General features: G+C 50.3%; 1 protein-coding gene across 1 annotated transcript in view; it reads left to right on the forward strand.

Annotated features, from left to right (window-relative positions):
- Positions 1 to 19152, forward strand: part of STK40 (serine/threonine kinase 40) — a 43181-nt gene that overhangs the window by 20905 nt on the left and 3124 nt on the right. Inside the window, exons 2-10 of the mRNA XM_081307546.1 lie at positions 13 to 132; positions 2392 to 2477; positions 2838 to 2981; positions 5408 to 5635; positions 6543 to 6595; positions 13657 to 13772; positions 17848 to 17992; positions 18135 to 18254; positions 18611 to 18695. Of these exons, the coding sequence (XP_081163672.1) occupies positions 21 to 132; positions 2392 to 2477; positions 2838 to 2981; positions 5408 to 5635; positions 6543 to 6595; positions 13657 to 13772; positions 17848 to 17992; positions 18135 to 18254; positions 18611 to 18695 (1089 nt within the window). The 5' untranslated portion in view covers positions 13 to 20. The remainder of the gene's footprint in view (positions 1 to 12; positions 133 to 2391; positions 2478 to 2837; positions 2982 to 5407; positions 5636 to 6542; positions 6596 to 13656; positions 13773 to 17847; positions 17993 to 18134; positions 18255 to 18610; positions 18696 to 19152) is intronic.

Genomic DNA, 19152 nt, shown 5'->3' on the forward strand with positions numbered 1-19152 from the left:
TGTCTTGTCTAGAGCTGAGAATGAAGCGGAGAGCATCAGACAGAGGAGCTGGGGAAACGTCGGCCAGAGCGAAGGCTCTAGGGAGTGGGATTTCTGGAAATAACGCCAAGAGAGCTGGACCATTCATCCTCGGTAAGTCTCCAACAAAGTGGGTGGGTGTGTTCAGGGTAGGGCCTGGCATGTGGGCTCACTCAGTCAGACTGGCAGACAGCAGAGTGTGGTCCTGACCAGCCTTCAGCCTGAACCTTCACTTTACCACTTTATTTTGTTGTTGTGGCTTTTTGGTTTTTGTTTTTGTAACACTGGGGGTTGAATTTAAAGCATTATGTCACTGGAAGACCAGCCCCTAGATCACTCTGCCAATGGTTATCAGTTCTGTTGTTGTCATACCAGTCTTAGATCAGTGTACCCACAGCAAACACATAACCAAAGTAGAACCCAAGGTTCATCATTGAAGACACTACTTTGACTATTCTTAGATAGCATGATTAATTTCACAGAGTATTTTGTATAGCAACCCTAACCCTTCTTATAAGTACAGAAATCCCGTAGAATTGGTTGTTCCCAGTAGGCCAGAGGAGCAGCTGGTGTTTCTACATAATATCTGAGGCCAGCAAGTCATATGGTCAGGGTTGCAGGTGATGTAGGTCCTCAGGGAACCCTGATTCTCGTGGTGCTAGAGGCCAGGTATGACTTTTGCTTTGGGACAACATTTTGGACTTATGGGCATAGGAGATAGCTCAGACTTCAGACATTCATCAAATAGTTAATGGTACTTACTGCATACCAGGCCTGTGCTGTTTGCCAGGGATATAGCAATGATAAAAGACAGATAAGTTCCTGCCCTCATGGAATTTAACATTCTAGTTAGAAATAAACAGAGTAAACAAGAAATAAGATCATCACTGGTGCTTGAAAAGTTGTGAAGGAAGTAAACAGATGGTGTGAGAATGAGAAAGACCTATAGATAGTGCAACCAAGAAATGACTCTGAGGAAGTGACACTCAAGCTGACACCCCAGCATGAGAAGGAGCAGCCATGTGAAAATCAGGGGGGAAGAATTCCAGGCAGAAGGGACAGCTTGTGCAGAGGTGCAGAGGAAGGAAAAGGCTGACTGTGTTAGGAATTAAGAGCCTGTTAGGATGCAGGGATGGGACAGTGCAGTTAGTAAGGTGGGCAGGACATACAAGAGGTCCTGAGTTCAATCTCCAGAATTGTACACAAAAGCAAAAAAAAAAAAAAAACTTAGAAAGGTGGGTTGGAACAAATCATGCAAGCTCTTGGAGAACAAAGGAAGGAGTTTGGGTTGTATGTTAAGAATAGCAGCCACATGCAGTGGCACACGCAAGTTCAAAACCAGCCTCCGCAATTTAGCAAGGCCCTAAGCAACCCTGTCTCTAAACAAAATACAGAATAGGGATAGGGATGTGGCTCAATGGTCAAGTGCCCCTAAGTTCAGGTACCCTCCCCCGCAAAAAAAAGAACAGCAGAGGCTGATGATGTAGCTCAGTAGTAGAGCACTTGGCTAGCATGCACGAGGCCCTGAGTTCAATTCCCAGCACCACAAGGAAAAAAAAAAAAAAAAACAGTGGGTAACTGTTAAGCATTTTTCAAGAGCAGTGGCATTATGACATGATCATCTTTCTGCTCGGAAAGATCAGGGAGATGCTATCCCAGGACAGCAAGCACCATGTGTCTGCAGAAATACAGAAGGTCCCAACAGCTGGCACTTAGCAGAGATCAGGTAGCTATGTTGAATCACTAGGGGAACCTGTTAAGCTGTAGTGTCCTAGATCCTCGCTCTGGGGTCACTGAGTTAGAGGTTCATTTGGCAGCCTTTTCTCACAGATGCTCCCTAGAAATTCCAGTATAAGTAAAAAACCTTTGTTTTGAGGAATGTGCCAGCAAAAGCCAAGTGCATCTCAGGCAGATACTAGATGCATACACATCCTTTTTCTTTTTCTCCCTCATCCTTACCCTCTCCCTCTCTCCCTCCCTCCCCCTCTCTTTCTCTGTCTCTATCTCTATCTCTCCCTCTACTTTTCTTTCTTTCTTTCTTTCTTTTTTTTTTTTTGGTACCAGAAACTGAATTTGGTACCACTCTACCACTAAGCCACATCCTCAGTCCTCTTTTATTATTATATATTTTGAGAAAAGTTCTCACTAAATTATCAAGGCTGGCCTCAAACTTGTGATCATCCAGCCTCAGCCTCCCAAGTAACTGGATTATAGGCATCCCTCTCTGTTTATGGAGAAAAGACTATGAGAATTCTCCACCAGGAGATTGAGTGGTCAGTCCAGTGGGGATGAACTGTGATACACACATGGGATGTTGACATGGGATTGTAATAGGACTTCTGAAAAGTAAGCCAGTGGTCCTCTGTGCCCTAGGTCCTCGTTTGGGCAATTCACCAGTGCCAAGCATTGTGCAGTGTTTGGCAAGGAAAGACGGCACAGATGACTTTTATCAACTGAAGGTAAGCGAGACGGGAACCCACGGCCCATCCTGGCAGCCCATTCCACCCTCCTCTCCACCTTCACACCAGCGTTGCTCCCATGAGCAAGAGTAGCACCATTTCTTTCCTGGAAGTAATCAAGTTCACACAGTTGTGCTCAGAATAACTCTCGATTTAAAGAGGTTTATCTGTGCATAAATGACATGCCTGTCACATTAAGAAAAATGGCTTCACTTCACTGTGTGTGTGTGTGTGTTTGTGTGAGTTGTGCACATGTATCACATGGTAGAAAGCAAATTCCCTGCTTCCCCTGTTGCAATCATTCTGCTGGGTAAAGAAAGGTGTGTGTTCTTTTGGTTTTCTTTTTGTGCTTCCTTCAAGATCCTTACCCTTGAGGAGAGGGGTGACCAAGGCATAGAGAGCCAGGAGGAGAGGCAGGGCAAGATGCTGCTGCACACTGAGTACTCTCTGCTCTCCCTCCTGCACACGCAGGACGGTGTGGTCCACCACCACGGGCTCTTCCAGGTGAGTGACCTGTTCTCCATCCTCACCTAACCCCTCACCTAACCTCTCTTACTGAGAGTACGTTTCCACGAACAACTCCTGGCATATGACTCACTAGTGTACCTTCCCTGCTGGATGTATCAGGAACTCTGGGGTGGGTGGAAGTCAGGCTGGGGCCACACTAACTTCTATAGCACTTCTGTGGTGCAGAAGCTTCTTTCAGCATCCAGGCTTTTTTGAAAGATTAGTTTTCCAAGAAGAAAGCAAAGCAGGAAGTCACTTAAAGATGCTCAGGCTCAATTGGGCATGCCTATAATACTAGTTACTTGGGAGGCTGAGGCAGGAGGATCTCAAGTTGGAGGCCAATCTGGGCAATTTAGCAAGATCCTGTCTCACAATAAAAATTTTAAAAGGGCTAAGGGTATAGCTCTGAGATAAAGTGTTTATCTAGCATACACGAGACCCTAGGTTTGATCTCTTCTATCAAAAAAATTAAAAAGGACATCAGGGCTCTTTTCAGTTGCATTGTCAGGAGCTGGGCATGCTGGGGCAGAAGGGAGGGCAGTGAGGAAGGGTCAGTAAGGCTCTTGTTAGATTTTCTTAGGCACCACCAGGCCTTTTGTCTGCCCAGGCATTTCAGTTGGTTCAGCAAATGGCCTTGAGCTCCCAGGCTCTGATGTTCCAGATTCCTCGGGACAGGTACTGGTTAACAGATGATACTCTGAGAAGAGCCATCCTGGGGCAGAAATGAAGCTCTCTCTCTCTCTAGTAATGAAGAGCCAGGATGACCAGGAGGCCCCCAGCTCGGGCCTGGGAGCAGCCTCTGTGTCAGCAGAGCTTGTGCAGAACCTTCAGCCAGCCTGCCCAGGGCCAGCTCCTAAGGCAGATCTGATGTTTGAGAGGCAGTAGCATTCCAGGGAGGACACAAGCTGATAGCCCTGGATTTTCAGGCTCTGGACTTGAGCCTTAGACCTCCTTATCTGTAAAATGGAGAAAGTGATAATGGCACCTCCCTCAAAGGGTGGCCAGGAAGATTAATGAGTGTATGTGTAACACACCCAGCAGTTGTGGCACATTCTCATCATCATTGTTGTTTCAAGTAATAACAACTTCTCATCAACTTGATTTCCTGACAAAACAAATGGAAAATGCCACTCACATCCCACATCCATACCCCATAAGGTCTCATTCTTAGATTTGTAGTTAGAGGCAACTCAGAGTATCATTAGGCAATTCTAAAGGTTAGAGTGTTTCCTTTAAACATGAAAGCATTGAGGGTATTTGTGATTTTTTAGTATTTCATCTCTGACATCTTTGAAAGTTTGGCCATGGTTTATGTCAGCCTGCTTGGGATGACACCACGGACCTCCTTAAGATGGTGGGATTAAAGTCTCCATGTTGTCCTTATTTTTACCTCACTTGGAATACTTTGCAACAAGGAGAATGATTCTTGTATCCACAATGTTGGTCACAGTGTCCACCTACTGAGCCCTGGCTTTGACACTGGACATAAGTTCTCTCATTTCTAATTCTCAACAATTGGGGAGGGGTATTGCCAGCTCCCTTTTACAGATGAGGAACCAGAGACTCAGGGAGGTTAAGAAAATTACCCCGGGGGGCTGGGGATGTGGCTCAAGTGGTAGCGCGCTCGCCTGGCATGTGTGCGGCCCGGGTTCGATCCTCAGCACCACATACCAACAAAGATGTTGTGTCCGCCGAGAACTAAAAAATAAATATTAAAAATTCTCTCTCTCTCCCCCTCTCTCACTCTCTCTAAAAAAAAAAGAAAGAAAGAAAGAAAATTACCCCGGGTCCCACAGCTAAGACAAGGAGAAGCTGGGGCCAAACCCAGCTTTCTGAGGACAGAGCCACACTCTTAGCCATGATTATGTGCCTACCTGGGAATGCTGCAACCTGGGAAAGCAGTTGTCTTGGACACAGAACTGTGTGACCCTTGGAGCCTTTTAGGATTGACTACTCTTTAACTTAACTGTGTCTATCATAATGGACATTGAAAGGAAGTTACATTGGTGAGAAAAAGTGTTGGGGATGTGGTCATTTTAAAGCCAGTTACCTTGGTGGGAGTGTTGTGGAAGGAAGATGCCCCAAGCCCCACTTTTGCTGCCTGCGCATTAGGGTTTAAATACCCAGTTGACTTTAAATGCTCAGCTCAGATGCTAGTCCTTTGCATTATGAGCAAAGTATGAATCCTTAACCTGAGATGTTTTATCCTCAGCCCATTGGTCTTGGCACTTGGTGTGGGGAAGCTGAGTTGTGCTAAGCACTCCATCTGGCTCCTTGGGCCTCATTCTTCCACCTCCCACACCTGCAGTCTTCATCCAGGCTCTGGTTGGTTTGAGTGTACAGCTCCTGAGGAGAGTCCCAAACCCCTGGCCTTGGCCCTGCTGGGTCCACAGTCAAGCCCTGTCTGCCCACTTACCTCTCAGGACCGCACCTGTGAAATCGTTGAGGATATAGAATCTAGCCGAATGGTTAAGAAGATGAAGAAGCGCATCTGCCTTGTCCTGGACTGCCTCTGTGCACACGACTTCAGTGACAAGACTGCTGACCTGATCAACTTGCAACACTACGTCATCAAGGAGAAGAGGCTTAGCGAGCGGGAGACTGTGGTTATCTTCTATGACGTGGTACGCGTGGTGGAAGCCCTGCACCAGGTGAGAACCCACATAGTGGCCAGAGCCCCATGTGTCACAGAAAACCATCCGTCTTGCTGCTGCTCAGCAGAAAGCAACTCTGTCCTGCTGTTTTGCAGCTGGGAGTGTACAGAGAAAAGTGGCTGAAGGGCAGATGCCCTGAGTGGTGAGGCTCAGTGCCGCAGGCCACAGTCCACATTCCCAGTTAAGGCCGACTAGATAGCCCTGCAGAGCCCCATGCAGTAATTCCCCTCAGTCCAGAAACTAAACTGTAGCCTCCCAACTCAGGTAGATAAGAGATATCCACCTGACAACTACAACCATCTGAGTTTTTTGTAGGATTGGGATGTTAGGCACCCCTAGTTATGGGGGTAGAGAAACCTGAGCCTCTTCCAGACACAAATATTCGATGCTCTGAGCCTGTAGTAGTTGATTACCGAATCAAGACAGCTGTCTCTGAGCCCTAACCCCAGCCCAAAGCTTGTTTCCATGGAATGTTTGGTGGAAGAAAAAAAGAAGTTGCCAGGTACAATGGCACATAACTGTAATCCCAGGGACGCAGGAGAACCACAAATTTGAAATGAGCCTCAGCATTGTAGAGTGGCTCTAAGCAGTTCAGTGAGTCTCAAAATAAAAAATAAAAGTCGCTCAGGGATGTCGCTCAGTGGTAAAGCCCCCCCCCCCCCCCAAAAAAAATCTCCAGTACCAAAGACAGTGACTTTACCCATTCATTAGCTTCTGCCCTGAGGGAAGAAGGACTTAAGGAAACTGCCCTGGCTTATCCTTTTAGACACATGGCTAATGAGGTCTAAGAGACATATCCTAGGGTTTTCCTTCCTTCGAAACCCCTGGAGAGCCCCATTTTAATAGGCTGGCCCCACTCCACCTCTAACTTTCATGTGCAAACCATATGCCTATTGGTTTTCAGAAAAATATTGTGCACAGAGACCTGAAACTTGGGAACATGGTGCTCAATAAAAGGTAAGACGGTTTCCTCTTCTGTGCTATAACCTTGGAGTTAGGACAGGCTACAGCTACCTAGTACCCTGCAGTTTTCCCATGGGAATCCTGGCTCAAAAAAGCCCCAAATCCCAGGGTTCTGGGGTGAGGTGGCTGCTTCTGTCCTTTGCCATATGGGAATCTGATGCTCACCGAGGCCAGGTGTAAAGAGCCTCACAAAGCGGGTCTGGAGAGGATTGGGGCTGTCAGCCCCAGCATGACATGATCATTGGTCATGCCTGGCTTCTAGTGCATGCTTAGTAAATAACTGTAAAAATGAACAAACGGGTGAAGAAATGAGTGAAAGGAGGCCTTGCCATAGGTCGGGTTCCTCAGGGAACAGATGGGATGTGTGTGAGGAGGTTCACTGGGCAGAGCTGCTCAGAGCGGAAAAGGTGGCATTGAGACGAGGGGAAGGCTGAAGCATGGGGGAAGTCACAGTGGGCCCTCAGCCTGAAAGTATGGGAGCTGGATGCCCGTCAGACCTCCCAGCTCAGAGAAAGGGGGCATGACCTCTGTGCCTCACAACCACCAGACTCTAGAAGTGCTGTGCCTAAGGAGGGGCATAGCCTGGAGTAAGCAGCAGTTTCTTTTGGCCCTTGGAACTTCCTGGAGAGGGCACAACTCTTGAGTGGTCAGAAACCAGCACTCCAACATCAGGAAGAGAACACCTCAGTCTTGGGGGATATCTGAGTGGCTTATCCCAGTAATATCTGTGAACCAAGGCAGAGGACCATCTCAGGTCATCACTCCACCCCAACAGAGGGTCTGAGCCACTTTGAAGTGATCTGAGGCAGTGGTAGAGGAGCATCAATCAGGCAGAGACCCAGGTAAAACAGTCTGGAGGGGACTGCTCTGGGCCACCACAGTCCTAGAAACCTCAGGGCTAGAAGGGAGCAATCTCCCCTCACCTGCTCTTCTGAGTCTCCCTCCTTTACTCTCTTACCTCTAAGTGGGCTCAAAAACTTCCAAATGGCCAGCAGTACAGATTCACAGCAGAAATGACAGGGTGATTTGTTTCGTGATGTGGTCAGCCCAGCCCAGGAAGGGCCCTGAGCCTGCTGTCCCTGTAAAACCACAATGGTCAGGGGAAAAGAAGCTGCAGTGAAGTAGGCTCTGGAGAGGAGGGTGAGGGCAGCAGATGGCCAAGCTGTCTCCATCCTTCTGCCAGCCCCTAGTACAGATCTTGGTGCTGCAGCTCTTACCCCCTAGGGAGATCAGCATCTGATGAGGTGTGACCAAAGACAGCACGGATTGAAGACAAATGCGGGTGCACATGCAAGGGCAGTGAGTCTGCCAGCTGAGTTGATTTATGAAGGACGAGTAAAGATTTGCCAGCCTGAGAAAATACAGAGATGAGAACATGACCCTGTCATTCTCTGAAGGGCAGAGGGAGGGAAACAGGAAATTCCAAGGCTGCTTGAACCCCATCTGGCTAAGTGAGGAGTTAGGCTTGAAGATGAAGGAGCATGACCTAGGGGTCAGACCTGGCTTATGTCCCAGGGCTGCTGTCTCTTACTTATTTTTGGAGACCATGAGAGTTTGTCCGTGTGTGTGTGTGTGTGTGTGTGTGTGTGTGTGTGTGTGTGTTTTCCTAGGCATTAAGCTAAGGGGTGCTTTACAGTGAACTACACCCTTTTTTTAATTATTATTATTTTTTATTTAAGAACAGGGTCTTGCTACTCTCAAGTCACAGGGATTGCAGGCATGCACCACTGTGCCTGACCTAAACATTACCTGAGCTCCTGTTTCCTCATTTGTGAAAGTGGAGATGATTTTACTTTCCTGGAAAGAGTGGCTTTGGATGCAAATAAGTGGATGTGAAACTGTCTGTAGGGGTTTGATTCATCAGAAGGATACCCCTGAGTGCTGATCCAGTGGGGCCTGGAGGTTCCTTTGACTGAGAGATAGGAGGACAGGCCATGTGCTGGCTTTCCCCGCGAGATGGGGCCTGCTGTGTGGTGAATGGTTGATGAGGGTGGCCAGCAGTTCACAGCCCCACCTCTGAATCACAAGAGAAGCACAGGTGTTGGACAGTGCTGGCCACCCAGGCCTCATTTGTGGGGAGTGTATTGTTTTAGAGGGAGACTTGGGTCCTGCACAATCCTAGGTCTTGTGGCACCTTGGGCCAGTCACTGCCCTTCCCTGGACTGCCGGCCCCTGATTACAAAGAGATAGCTTCTGGATATATGACGTATGTCCTGTCCAGGTGGACTTGAGAACTCAGGACTTCCACCGCAGCCACTCTGCTCTAAGTGAGCATCCAAAGGGTTGTCAGGGGAACATGGAGACAGGGCTCCTGCTGGCCAAGCACACCAGCACACTCCCCGCTACCCTCCACCTCACTGCTAGGGATGGAACCCAGGGCACCTGGCATATGCTAAGCAGTCACTCTACCACTGAGCTCCATCCCCAGCATGCTGGGCCTCTTTATGACTCTGGTGGGTTTGCTTCTTCTCACTTCCCCTGGCTCCCTAGGTTCTGGAACATAATCGGGAGGTCATACCTCTGGAACATGCCAATACAGCTGTAGCAGCTCTGTGGCGGAGTGTGTGTGGCTCAGGTCACTCTTCCTTAATCTGATAATTCCCTTTTCTGAGTCTTGGACCAGGCAGAGGACACACCCCCTTCAATGATTGCCTTTCATTTAAATAGCAGGCGCTCCAGAAGCAGGGAAGGGGGTGTGGTACAGAACTCTTCCCTGCTCCCCATGTGTCCTTGACACACCCCTCCTTCTGAGGCCTCACTTTCTTGGTCTCTTAGTCAGGAGAGGCAGGCAGGCCATGGCCTTTCACTGCTTCTCAGCAGCAGGACAGAGAGCACCCCCAGGAAGGAAAGGGGAGTAGTGCTTGTGCAGTGGCTGCAAGGTCAGCTTCCCCAGGCTTTGGGTTAAAGGAAAGGGCTGAACTCCTGAGTCCTCTTTCGGGTTATGTGAGGTTGGCCATGGTTCCTTCTCCTTCCCCCTTCCTTTTGTGTTGGCAAGTTGCATACCAATTCCTAGAAGAGGAAAGGAACACTGTGGTAGCCCAGAGGGCCATAGCTGAAGAGTGACTCACTCAGAGCAGACCCTGCTGACGCATGTCACCCCCCTCTACCCCTCACTGCCCTCACTCTCTTGTGGGGACCAGCTAGGAGATCTGGGACTCCCGAGGATAGCTGCGAGCCACCCGGCCCACGTCGGCAGTGGTGGCGGGTGACAGAGGAGCATTGCCAAGCTTAGGGAGGTCTCAAGGCTGCCGTGTTGCTTCCTGTGGGAGAGACTGCAGGCACTTCTGTGGTAGAACAGGCCTGGGTCCCCCTTCAACCCAAGTCCCAGCCACTCTTTTCTGAGCCCCACCTTGTGCCATGGCAGAGAGGCTCAGCCACCCTGGCACATGTGCTTTAGGGCCTATCGTTACCCACTGCCTCATGGACAGTGTCTTTCCTGGGGTTTCCCATCAGTAGCCCCTGGCAGAGGATGAGGATGATGGCAGCTTGCTATGTAGCAGGCACAGGCCAGCCACCTTCAGTGGGCTTCCCTTGGTAGATGCCAACATGGTCCTGAGTCAGGCACTAGTGTTCTCCCTGTATCACAGAGGGAAACAGGCTTAGCAAGAGAGTCACACAGCAAGGAGGTAAGGACAAGGACCCAAAGATCTTGAGTCCTGAGCCAACTGTCCCCTCCCTTAAGCTGTCCTCCTGCTGTCTTCAGCCTCAAAGCCCACAGGATACACTTGCAGCTTCAGTGGCTGGGAAGAGAAAATACAGTGCTGCTCTGTGGGAACCTTCCAGACCAGAGGCCCAAGCAGTCTTATGTTCAAGGCAAAAACATAGGGGGTTCAGAGCTGGGGCCACCCATTTCTCAAGGTACTCATGACCCTTGCTGAGACCCTTTGCCTTCACTCTGAAGCTCTGGCCACCAGTCACAATTCTGTAGGGTGGACCTGCGTGAGAGCTGGAACCCACATTCCCACCGGGAATGCAGAGGACAGAAGAGCCTTTGTTTGCATCAAGCTCTTTGCCAGCAGAATTCCCCGAGATAGCTGCAGGGCTCTGGAGCCTCTTGGATGCAACTCTGGGGAAATCCACCCTTAGCCACACACCCTGCATTTCTGAGCCCACATCCTCCCCACCATAGAGACTGTGCTGTAAAGAGACAGCTTGGCCCCTGTGGAGCTTCCCTTGCTGCCATACCCCCAGCTGCTGTACCCACCCAGCTGACACAGGGACAAGACAGCTTGGTAGGAGGTACCCTTCCTCACTGGCACCCCCCATGGGGGCCTCTTAGAGAGAGCCAGTGGATCCCTCTAATCCCCAGGTGTGCAGATGACTCCTCTCTGGGGACTTCTTTTTTTTCCCCCGGTACCACGGATTGAACTCAGGGGCACTCAACCACTGAGCCACATCCCCAGCCCTATTTTGTATTTTATTTAGAGACAGGGTCTCACTGAGTTGCTTAGCACCTCACCATTGCTGAGGCTGGCTTTGAACTCACGATTCTCCTGTCTCAGCCTCCCAAGCCACTGGGATTACGTCCGGCCTGAGGACTTCTTTTTAGTCCACATTGTGAACTTCCTAGAAAGGCTCAGAGCCCAGAGCCACTGCCCCAAGACTCTCAGAGACAGGGAATCCTGTTTTCTGGGTCAGGGTAGAGTCTGAAGTACAAAACACAGGATGAGTCAGCCTTGAAAGAACAGAAGGAAAATTCAGCCATGTGCTGGGCAGTGCCCAGAGACACAGCTGGGTGTCAGTCAGTCCTGGTGGCAGGCTCTGGATATTACAGCCTAGGGTTGGACCCTACTCCTTTCTCATTAGCTATAGGACCTTAAGTCTCTGTTTCTCTGTGCTTTAGTTGTACCATCTGAAACAAGGCAGTGAGAAAGGCTCCCTGCTGGGCTGCATGAGGGGCAAGAACAGGCCTCTTTCTTAGTAGGTGCTCAGCTGATAATGACAAGGGGGATTGGGAGAAGGGGGCAATAGTGCCACCCAAGGATGAACTCCAGAACCCTCTATCACCTGAACTCCCCACGTTGGTCATTTCCTCCAAAGTAAATTGTGCCCCCCACCTTCTCAGGAACTCCCCAAAGCATGTAGGAGCACCCCAACTTATGCCAAGGGTCTTCCTGGAGAGTCCAACCCTGTCTTGACTAAATGACCTCTCTGTGCCTACCTGCTCCACCTGAAGGGACCATATTCCTCACCTGATGCTAATGTTAGTGGCTCCTAGCCCAGGCTCTGTTGTTCCAGGTGAAAAACACCAGGAAGTGTTCCACCGTGCTGCAGGGATTTGAAAATTGTTGGAGTAAACCAGCTCATGATCACATTATCTTTTTTCTTTTTCTTTTTCTTTTTTTTTTTTTTTTTTTAGTTGTAGATGGAAACAATATTTTATTTATTTGTTTTTATGTGGTGCTGAGGATCGAAGCCAGTGCCTCACGCATGCAAGGCAAGCACTCTACCACTAAGCAACAACCCCAGCCCTGGCCACATTATCTTATTCATGTGACACTGCAGTATGCCCTCTAAGTTTGGTGGCCTCAGCTGGCCCACAGAGCCCAGTGTACTGTGATCCTTAGCATCTGTTGGGCCCGTGCTTCACATGCCAGGGAGTGTCAGACCTGGCAACGAGTGCTCCCTGCTGTCCGGCCCTCACAGGGCCCTTGTCAGTGTCCAGCACTCTCTTGGGAGGAAGCTGAGTAGAGGGCCAATTGCCCAAAGCTCCATTCTCCCAGCCTGCCTGAGGACCCCAAGTGGCCTCACCAGCTCACAGGGCCTGCTCTCTGGAATGGACTGCCCTTAGTAGAAGACCTCACCCCCAGTAGTAGGTGGAGAGTCGGGGGTGGGGGGCCTTGGAACAACAGTTTGGAGCCTAGAAAGGGCCACTGAAATCTCAGTCCTAAGTGGATGGGCCATCCCCCTGCATTTAGGCTCCTTGTCACCCAGCCACCCTGCATCTACACCAGTGTGCGCCCTCTGCCACAAAGAGGAGAAAGCCAAGTTCTGTTTGCTCATAAGAATAAGGGGTCTCTCGCCATCTGCTGGTTCCACTTGTTGACAAAGATCCTGCTGTCCTGGAATTGCCCAGAAAGGTTCCCAGGCCATCCTTCTAATGCCAGGATCTGCCAGGCATGCTTTAGCCTGTAGTGGGGTTTTGGAAAGTCAGAGTAACCGTAGGCATGCTGTTGCTCTGTGCAGTGACAGCTGTTCTGCTCTCCTTCCCTGGTGTCCCGTCAGCCTCTGAGGACTGCAGGGATGAGGAGAGTGTTGGGGTGGTTCAGGCTTTTTTCGGCCCCTGTGCTGTGGCTGATTGAATGCCAGCACAGGCCAGAGGCTCCTTGGAGAAACCCAGCACCCACCAGAAAGGCTGGGCTGTGCTGTTAGCATGGTCCTTGGCACCATCACAGTGTAGGACCAGCTTCCACATTGTCCCAGGGCACGTGGAAACTGTACCTGCAGGACCAGGATCCTCAAGTGTGCCCATCCCTGTGCTCCTTGATGTGCTAGGTTCCCCACCCGGGGAGGCACACTCTTCTGCTCTGTTGCCTTCTCTGCAATGGTTGAAGGATTTGGTGAGGCAGGGTGTTGGAGGCTCAAGGGCTGCCCTCTGACCACCACACAGTGCAGAGTGGGAAGGTTTTAAGGTCACTCACCTCTGCTAGAATTTTCTAATGTGTGAATGAAGGAATCTAACTAAATTTCTAGATCACTCCCAACCTAGAATATCATGTGAGGCTGTTTTGGAGAAATCTCTGAAAATTGTTCTAAGCAAGCCCTGGTCTGTACCCCCTGAGCCTCAGCCAGAGTGCCAGGTTCAGAGAAAGCCCCTGCAACATAGAGGGTAGAGCAGCACAGATTCTTGCTGGACATTTCAGCAGGTGGCCAGAAAAGGATGTGATTAGGATTTCTATGCTCCCTGGTATGGAGGCAGCTGTTTTGCCTTTTGAAGAGAAGCCTACTGCCTTTGTTCAGGATTAATGGCTGGCCCAGCCGGGGTGCCCCACTTTTGTCTAGTACACCTGACTATTGACACCAAGATTTGTTCACCCTCTACCTCCCTTTCTCAGGACACATCGGATAACCATCACTAACTTCTGCCTCGGGAAGCATCTTGTGAGTGAGGGGGACCTGCTGAAGGATCAGAGAGGGAGCCCTGCTTACATCAGTCCTGATGTGCTCAGCGGTACGTGTGGGCTGCACATAGGCAGGCTCTGCAGCAGTGCACACGCTGAACAAGTGTCGCCTGTCAGCAGGCCCTGGGATAGGTGCTAGAGCTTCACTGGTGGCCCAAACCAGTACTCTTCCTCCATATACAAAATCTGCAGTCTAGTGGAAGATGGACTGGTTACACTCATGCATGAGATTAGTGCTAGGAGATTAGTGCTAGAATTTCACAGAGACCCTAAGAAGGCACTTGCAGGGCTTTCCCAGTAAGTGACATTTAAGCTGCGATCTTTTTTTTTTTTTTTTTTTTTTTAACATTTATTCTTTAGGTGGAGATGGACACAACACAATGCTTTTATTTGTATGTGGTGCTGAGGCTCAAACCTGGGTCCCGCCCGTGCTAGGCGAGCACTCTACCACTGAGCCACAATCCCAGCCCCTAAGCTGGGATCTTAAAGAGAACTATGAACTCCTTGGGGCGGTGGTGGGGGGTGGTGGTGGCAGGGCTGCCAGTGACCTGGCTTAGGCTGAGTATCCCAGAGGTAGCATGGTACACTGGAAGAACTTCAGACTCTCAGACAGTGAGCTTAGTTGATGGCAGTTGGAGAGAGGTGGGCAGAGGCCTGATCACACGAGTTCAATCAACATGGGCTGTTGAGAAACACCATTTGTCTCAGGTGTGAAAGGAAGCTGCTGAGCCAGCCTCAACCAGGTACACCTCAGTGGACTTCATGCATCCATTCTACTCGTCCTTGCTGGGCCTACCAGATCCTTTGTTCTATAAGTCTAGTTCTAGGAACTTTTTTTCCCCAGTACAGGGGATTGAACCCAGGGATGCTCTGCTCCTGAGGATACTCCTCAGCCTTTTGTGTGTGTGTGTGTGGGATTGAACCCAGGGCCTTGTGCAAGCATTCTACCAACTGAGCTATATCCCCAGCCCACCCCAGCCCTTTTTATATTTCATTTTGAGACAGGTTTTTACTAAGTTGCCCCGGCTATCTGCAGTCATGAGATCTTCCTGAGTTGCTGGGACTGCAGACGTGCATAGCCATCCTTAGCTGCTCTAGGTACTTTGGATGTAGCAGTGAATAAGCAGATGAACACTGCTGCCCTCAGGGAGCTCCCTTCGTACAGAGATGAAGCAGGCAGTACACAAATATGTAAACTGTTGAGCTGTCATAACCTGCTGTCATATATCCAAGTGGCAGGCACTGTGCTGAGCACACGATGTACATAATTTGCTTAGAACCACACAGCTACCCTGCACGGGAAATAGCCCAAGTCGCTTTTAATAGATGAGGAAACCAAGGCTTAGAGAGATGACATTTCTTGTTAAAATATCATAGCTAAGGGGTTGGGGATGTGGCTCAAGTGGTAGCACGCTCGCCTGGCATGCGTGAGGCACTGAGTTCGATCCTCAGCACCACATAAAAATAAAATAAAGATACTGTGTCCACCTACAAAAAACTAAAAAACAAATATTTAAAAAAAAAATCATAGCTAACAGTAAACCTGAAAACTGAGCCTCGTTTCAGGGATGCCTCCCATTAAGCCCCATGCCCCTATTCCACTGTAGACTCTGTTTCCTTCCCTGTTCCCCTGGTCCTCTGCAAAATTGGATCCCTCCAGTCCCTCTCTGAAGGAGAGGCAGAGCCTTTTGGGGTGCCCTATGTTCTATATGGGGACCCCATTTGATGGTGCAGAGTCTGGGGAAGGGAAGAGAGTTGTCCTCAAATTGACCAAGGGATTGGTGACAAGTCACTCCTGTTCCTCTTGAGCACCAAGCCCTGGAAAGATCCAGGGATACTGCAGCCTTGAGAGAACTTGGGAGGGGCTCGTCTCTACAGAACCACCTGCCATACAGTCAAACCAGATGCTTCCCCCACACAGCCAATGCAGCTGGCAGTAGCACCATCCCCTTAACAGATGTAGAGACAGGCTCTGATAAGAAGGTTCCATGGTACTCCATGAAGGTGCAAACCAAGGCCTGTGCCACCACTTCCATGTACATCACATTCCCATCTCCTTAAGCTTCTGACCTTCACTGGGCCTAATAAGACCTTGAGGACCACAGCCCCCTGCCCCAAAGGCATCCTCAGCTACCCAGAATGCTTTGGGGCCTGAACAACCCACTACAGGGTGACCCAGAAAAGTGGTGTTGCCCAGGCAGTGCTGGGCTCCTAGTGAAATGACAAGTGTCCAGAAGCATCTCTTCCACACCATAGAGAGCTAAGTTGTCTGTGAGGATTTGGACTGCCTCAGCCTGCTAGTCCACAGGATATATCATAGGCCTGGACTGGGAAGGAGCTTGGAAGGCTTCAGTGGTTCTCACATTTTGCATTTGGAGGAGTGGGTCAGGCAGCGACTGACCAGTGAGAGGTGCTCTATTGCTGGATGGAGAGATAATTGGTTGCCCTGAAAATAGGAAAGCAACAGGCCTTTTGCAGTTAGACATGGGCCACTCACCTGCTGTGTGGCCTTGGGCAGATAACTTTGCTGTTGCCTGACTGTCATCCAGTTGTGAAGGACATTTAGTAAAATGAGTGTTTCTTCCAGTGCTGTCAAAAAGCAAGGACTCAGCCGGGTGTGGTGGCACACATCTGTAATCCCAGGGGCTCAGGAGCCTGAGGCAGGAGGATCGCAAGTTCAAAGCCAGCCTCAGCAAAAATGAGGCTCTTAAGCAACTCAGTGAGACCCTGTCTCTGAATGAAATACAAAATAGGGCTAGGGATCTGGCTCGGTAGTCAAGTGCCCGAGTTTAATCCCCAGTACTTTAAAAAAAAAAAAAAAAAAAAAAAAGGTAAGGACTCCATTAGAATTAGAATCTGCTTCCTTCTTTCCTAGTGTCTTAGTCCATTTTCTGTTGCAGTAACCATGTGCCAGAGACTAGTAATTTATGAAGAATAAAAGTTTATAAGCTAGGGCTGGGGTTGTGGCTCAGTGGTAGAGTGCTCGCTTGCATGCTTGAAGCACTGAGTTCCATCCTCAGTACCACATAAATGTAAAATAAAGATGTTGTGTTCACTTAAAACTAAAAAATAATCATTAAAAAAATTTTTTTTTTAAAGTTCAAGCTAGACATGGTGCTGCACGCCTGTCATCCCGGCCCATTTTGGGAGGCTGAGGAAAAAGGATCACAACTTCAAAGCCAGCCTGGACAACTTAGTGATACCCTATGGCAAAGTAAAAATAAGGGCTAAGGAGGGCTGGGGATATAGCTCAGTTGGCAGAGTGTTTGCCTTGCATGCACCAGGCCTGGGGTTCAATCCCCAGCACCACACACACACATCAAAAAAAAAAAAAAAAAAATACGGCTGAGGATGAGCTCAGTGGCACAGCACCTCTGGGTTCAATCCTCAGAACTGCAAAATGAAAAAAAAGCAACACAGAGTCAGACTGGTTTATAACAGACCCCCTCAAGATAGTCCAGAAACCCCATCAGTCCAGGTGAATCGGAATGAGATTTCAGTGAACCTGAATGGGACATTCAAACCATGGCACAGAGTAAGGAAACTGCAGCACAGAGGTTGACAAAGCAAATGTTCAAGTCTGTTCTGGGCACTGGACTCAGCAGGGAGCACAGCACAGCCAGTGCCTGCCTCTGAGAACTTGCCTTCCGGTGGGGGAGCTGGGAGTGACATAAGAAGGTGGCAGTCCATGCCATGAAGGAACCACGGGATGAGAGGAGAGCAGTGGGGAGTGGGAGTAGCTGACTTGCCCAGAGCCACATGGCTGTTCTGTAAACATTATTGACCACTTGCTTTGGGAGCCTCTCTGCTGCCACCAAGTCAGGCCCAGCTCCCAGGGGCTTGTAGTTTGTCAGAGCAGGTGGCATGGTGGAGCGTGATTCCTCCCTACACAGATGAGAGGGTCAGGAAAGGTATTGCCTGTGGAGCCAGGTTTCCTGGCGACAGGGACTCCAAGCAGAAGCTCAGCTACATTGTGCTTGCTCTGGGAGCAAGTGTGTGAAGGGGACCAGGAGTGAGAATAGCAGCTGGAGAGACACCCAGGTGAGATTGTAGGCACTAGCTGACCAGCTGAGGGGTGTCCATGGCGTTTTTTTTGCCACTGAGTTTGGTGTTCTCTGCCCCCAGGCCGGCCATACAGGGGCAAACCGAGCGACATGTGGGCCCTGGGCGTGGTGCTCTTCACCATGCTCTACGGGCAGTTCCCCTTCTACGACAGCATCCCACAGGAGCTCTTCCGCAAGATCAAGGCCGCTGAGTACACCATTCCCGAGTGAGTCCTGCGTCCAGGGAGGGGATGGTCCTGCCCTGTGGGCTCATAATGGGAGACAGCACAGGGCGCCCTAGAGTCCTGGGTCAGAGACCCAGCCCTATGGTGCCCTGCTGAGCCCTCTTTCCTCCATCTCTGTGGTCAGGGATGGACGTGTCTCTGAGAACACTGTGTGTCTCATCCGGAAACTGCTGGTCCTTGACCCCCAGCAGCGCCTGGCTGCTACCGATGTCCTGGAAGCCCTCAGTGCCATCATTGCATCATGGTAAGTGGGCTGGCACTGGGCTGAGCACCCAGGTGTCCTGTCTGTCCTATGCAGAAAAGAGGCCACTCCGAGCCCATTTCTCTGCCAGTCAGATGTCCAGATTTTCCCAAAGGGCAAGATTGGGAGGGTGTAGGCAGAGTGCAAGACAGAGCCTCTCCCGCTGGGCCAGATCCTGCCAGCTGTGGGATGGGCATTGCCTGAGTTCCCACCACGCCACAGGAAGAGCATTTCTTCTTTATTGGATGAGCAAATGAGCTCAGAGAAGCAGTCAGTTGTATCAGGCCAGAGTGACCCCAGCCAAGCCTGGAGCAGTGGGGGCTGCCTGGAGCCAGCTTGACCAGTCTGCCTTCCTGCAGGCAGTCCCTGTCATCTCTGAGCGGGCCTTTGCAAGTGGTTCCTGACATCGATGACCAGATGAGCAATGCAGACAGCTCCCAGGAGGTGAGTGGGGAGGGCAGATGGGGAGGGTTCCAGGCGGCAGCCCCTCGCAGGCACAGGGCCTCCTCAGCTTCTCCCCAGCCCTTGGAGTGGGGAAGGAGAAAAGTGTCCCACCTGAGCTGCCACAGCCTGCCTGTGTCCTCCTCAGCTAGCACTCCCATGGTCCCATTACCAGCTTCTGGGAGGCCCACAGCAGGCGGCCCTGCCTGGCCCTCTGAGCTTCCTCTTCCTGCCCAAGTCACATTTCTCTGCCCCTCTGACTCACTGGGTTCTTTCTCACTCTTCCTGCTTTTCATTTTCCAGATGATTAATTCATCCCTGTTTTCTCTTCTCCCAGTTCCCTACGCTGGAGAAAGTGCTAGGCCTTAGTTAGGGTAGGGACCTGAGCACCAGGCAGAAACCGTTAGTGATCATAGGCTGCCCCCTTGATGGCAGGGCTTGGCCGAGCCCTGGGGGAACG

The sequence above is a fragment of the Spermophilus citellus genome (genome assembly GCF_964194105.1).
Source record: "Spermophilus citellus genome assembly, chromosome: 9".
Lineage (NCBI taxonomy): Eukaryota > Metazoa > Chordata > Mammalia > Rodentia > Sciuridae > Spermophilus > Spermophilus citellus.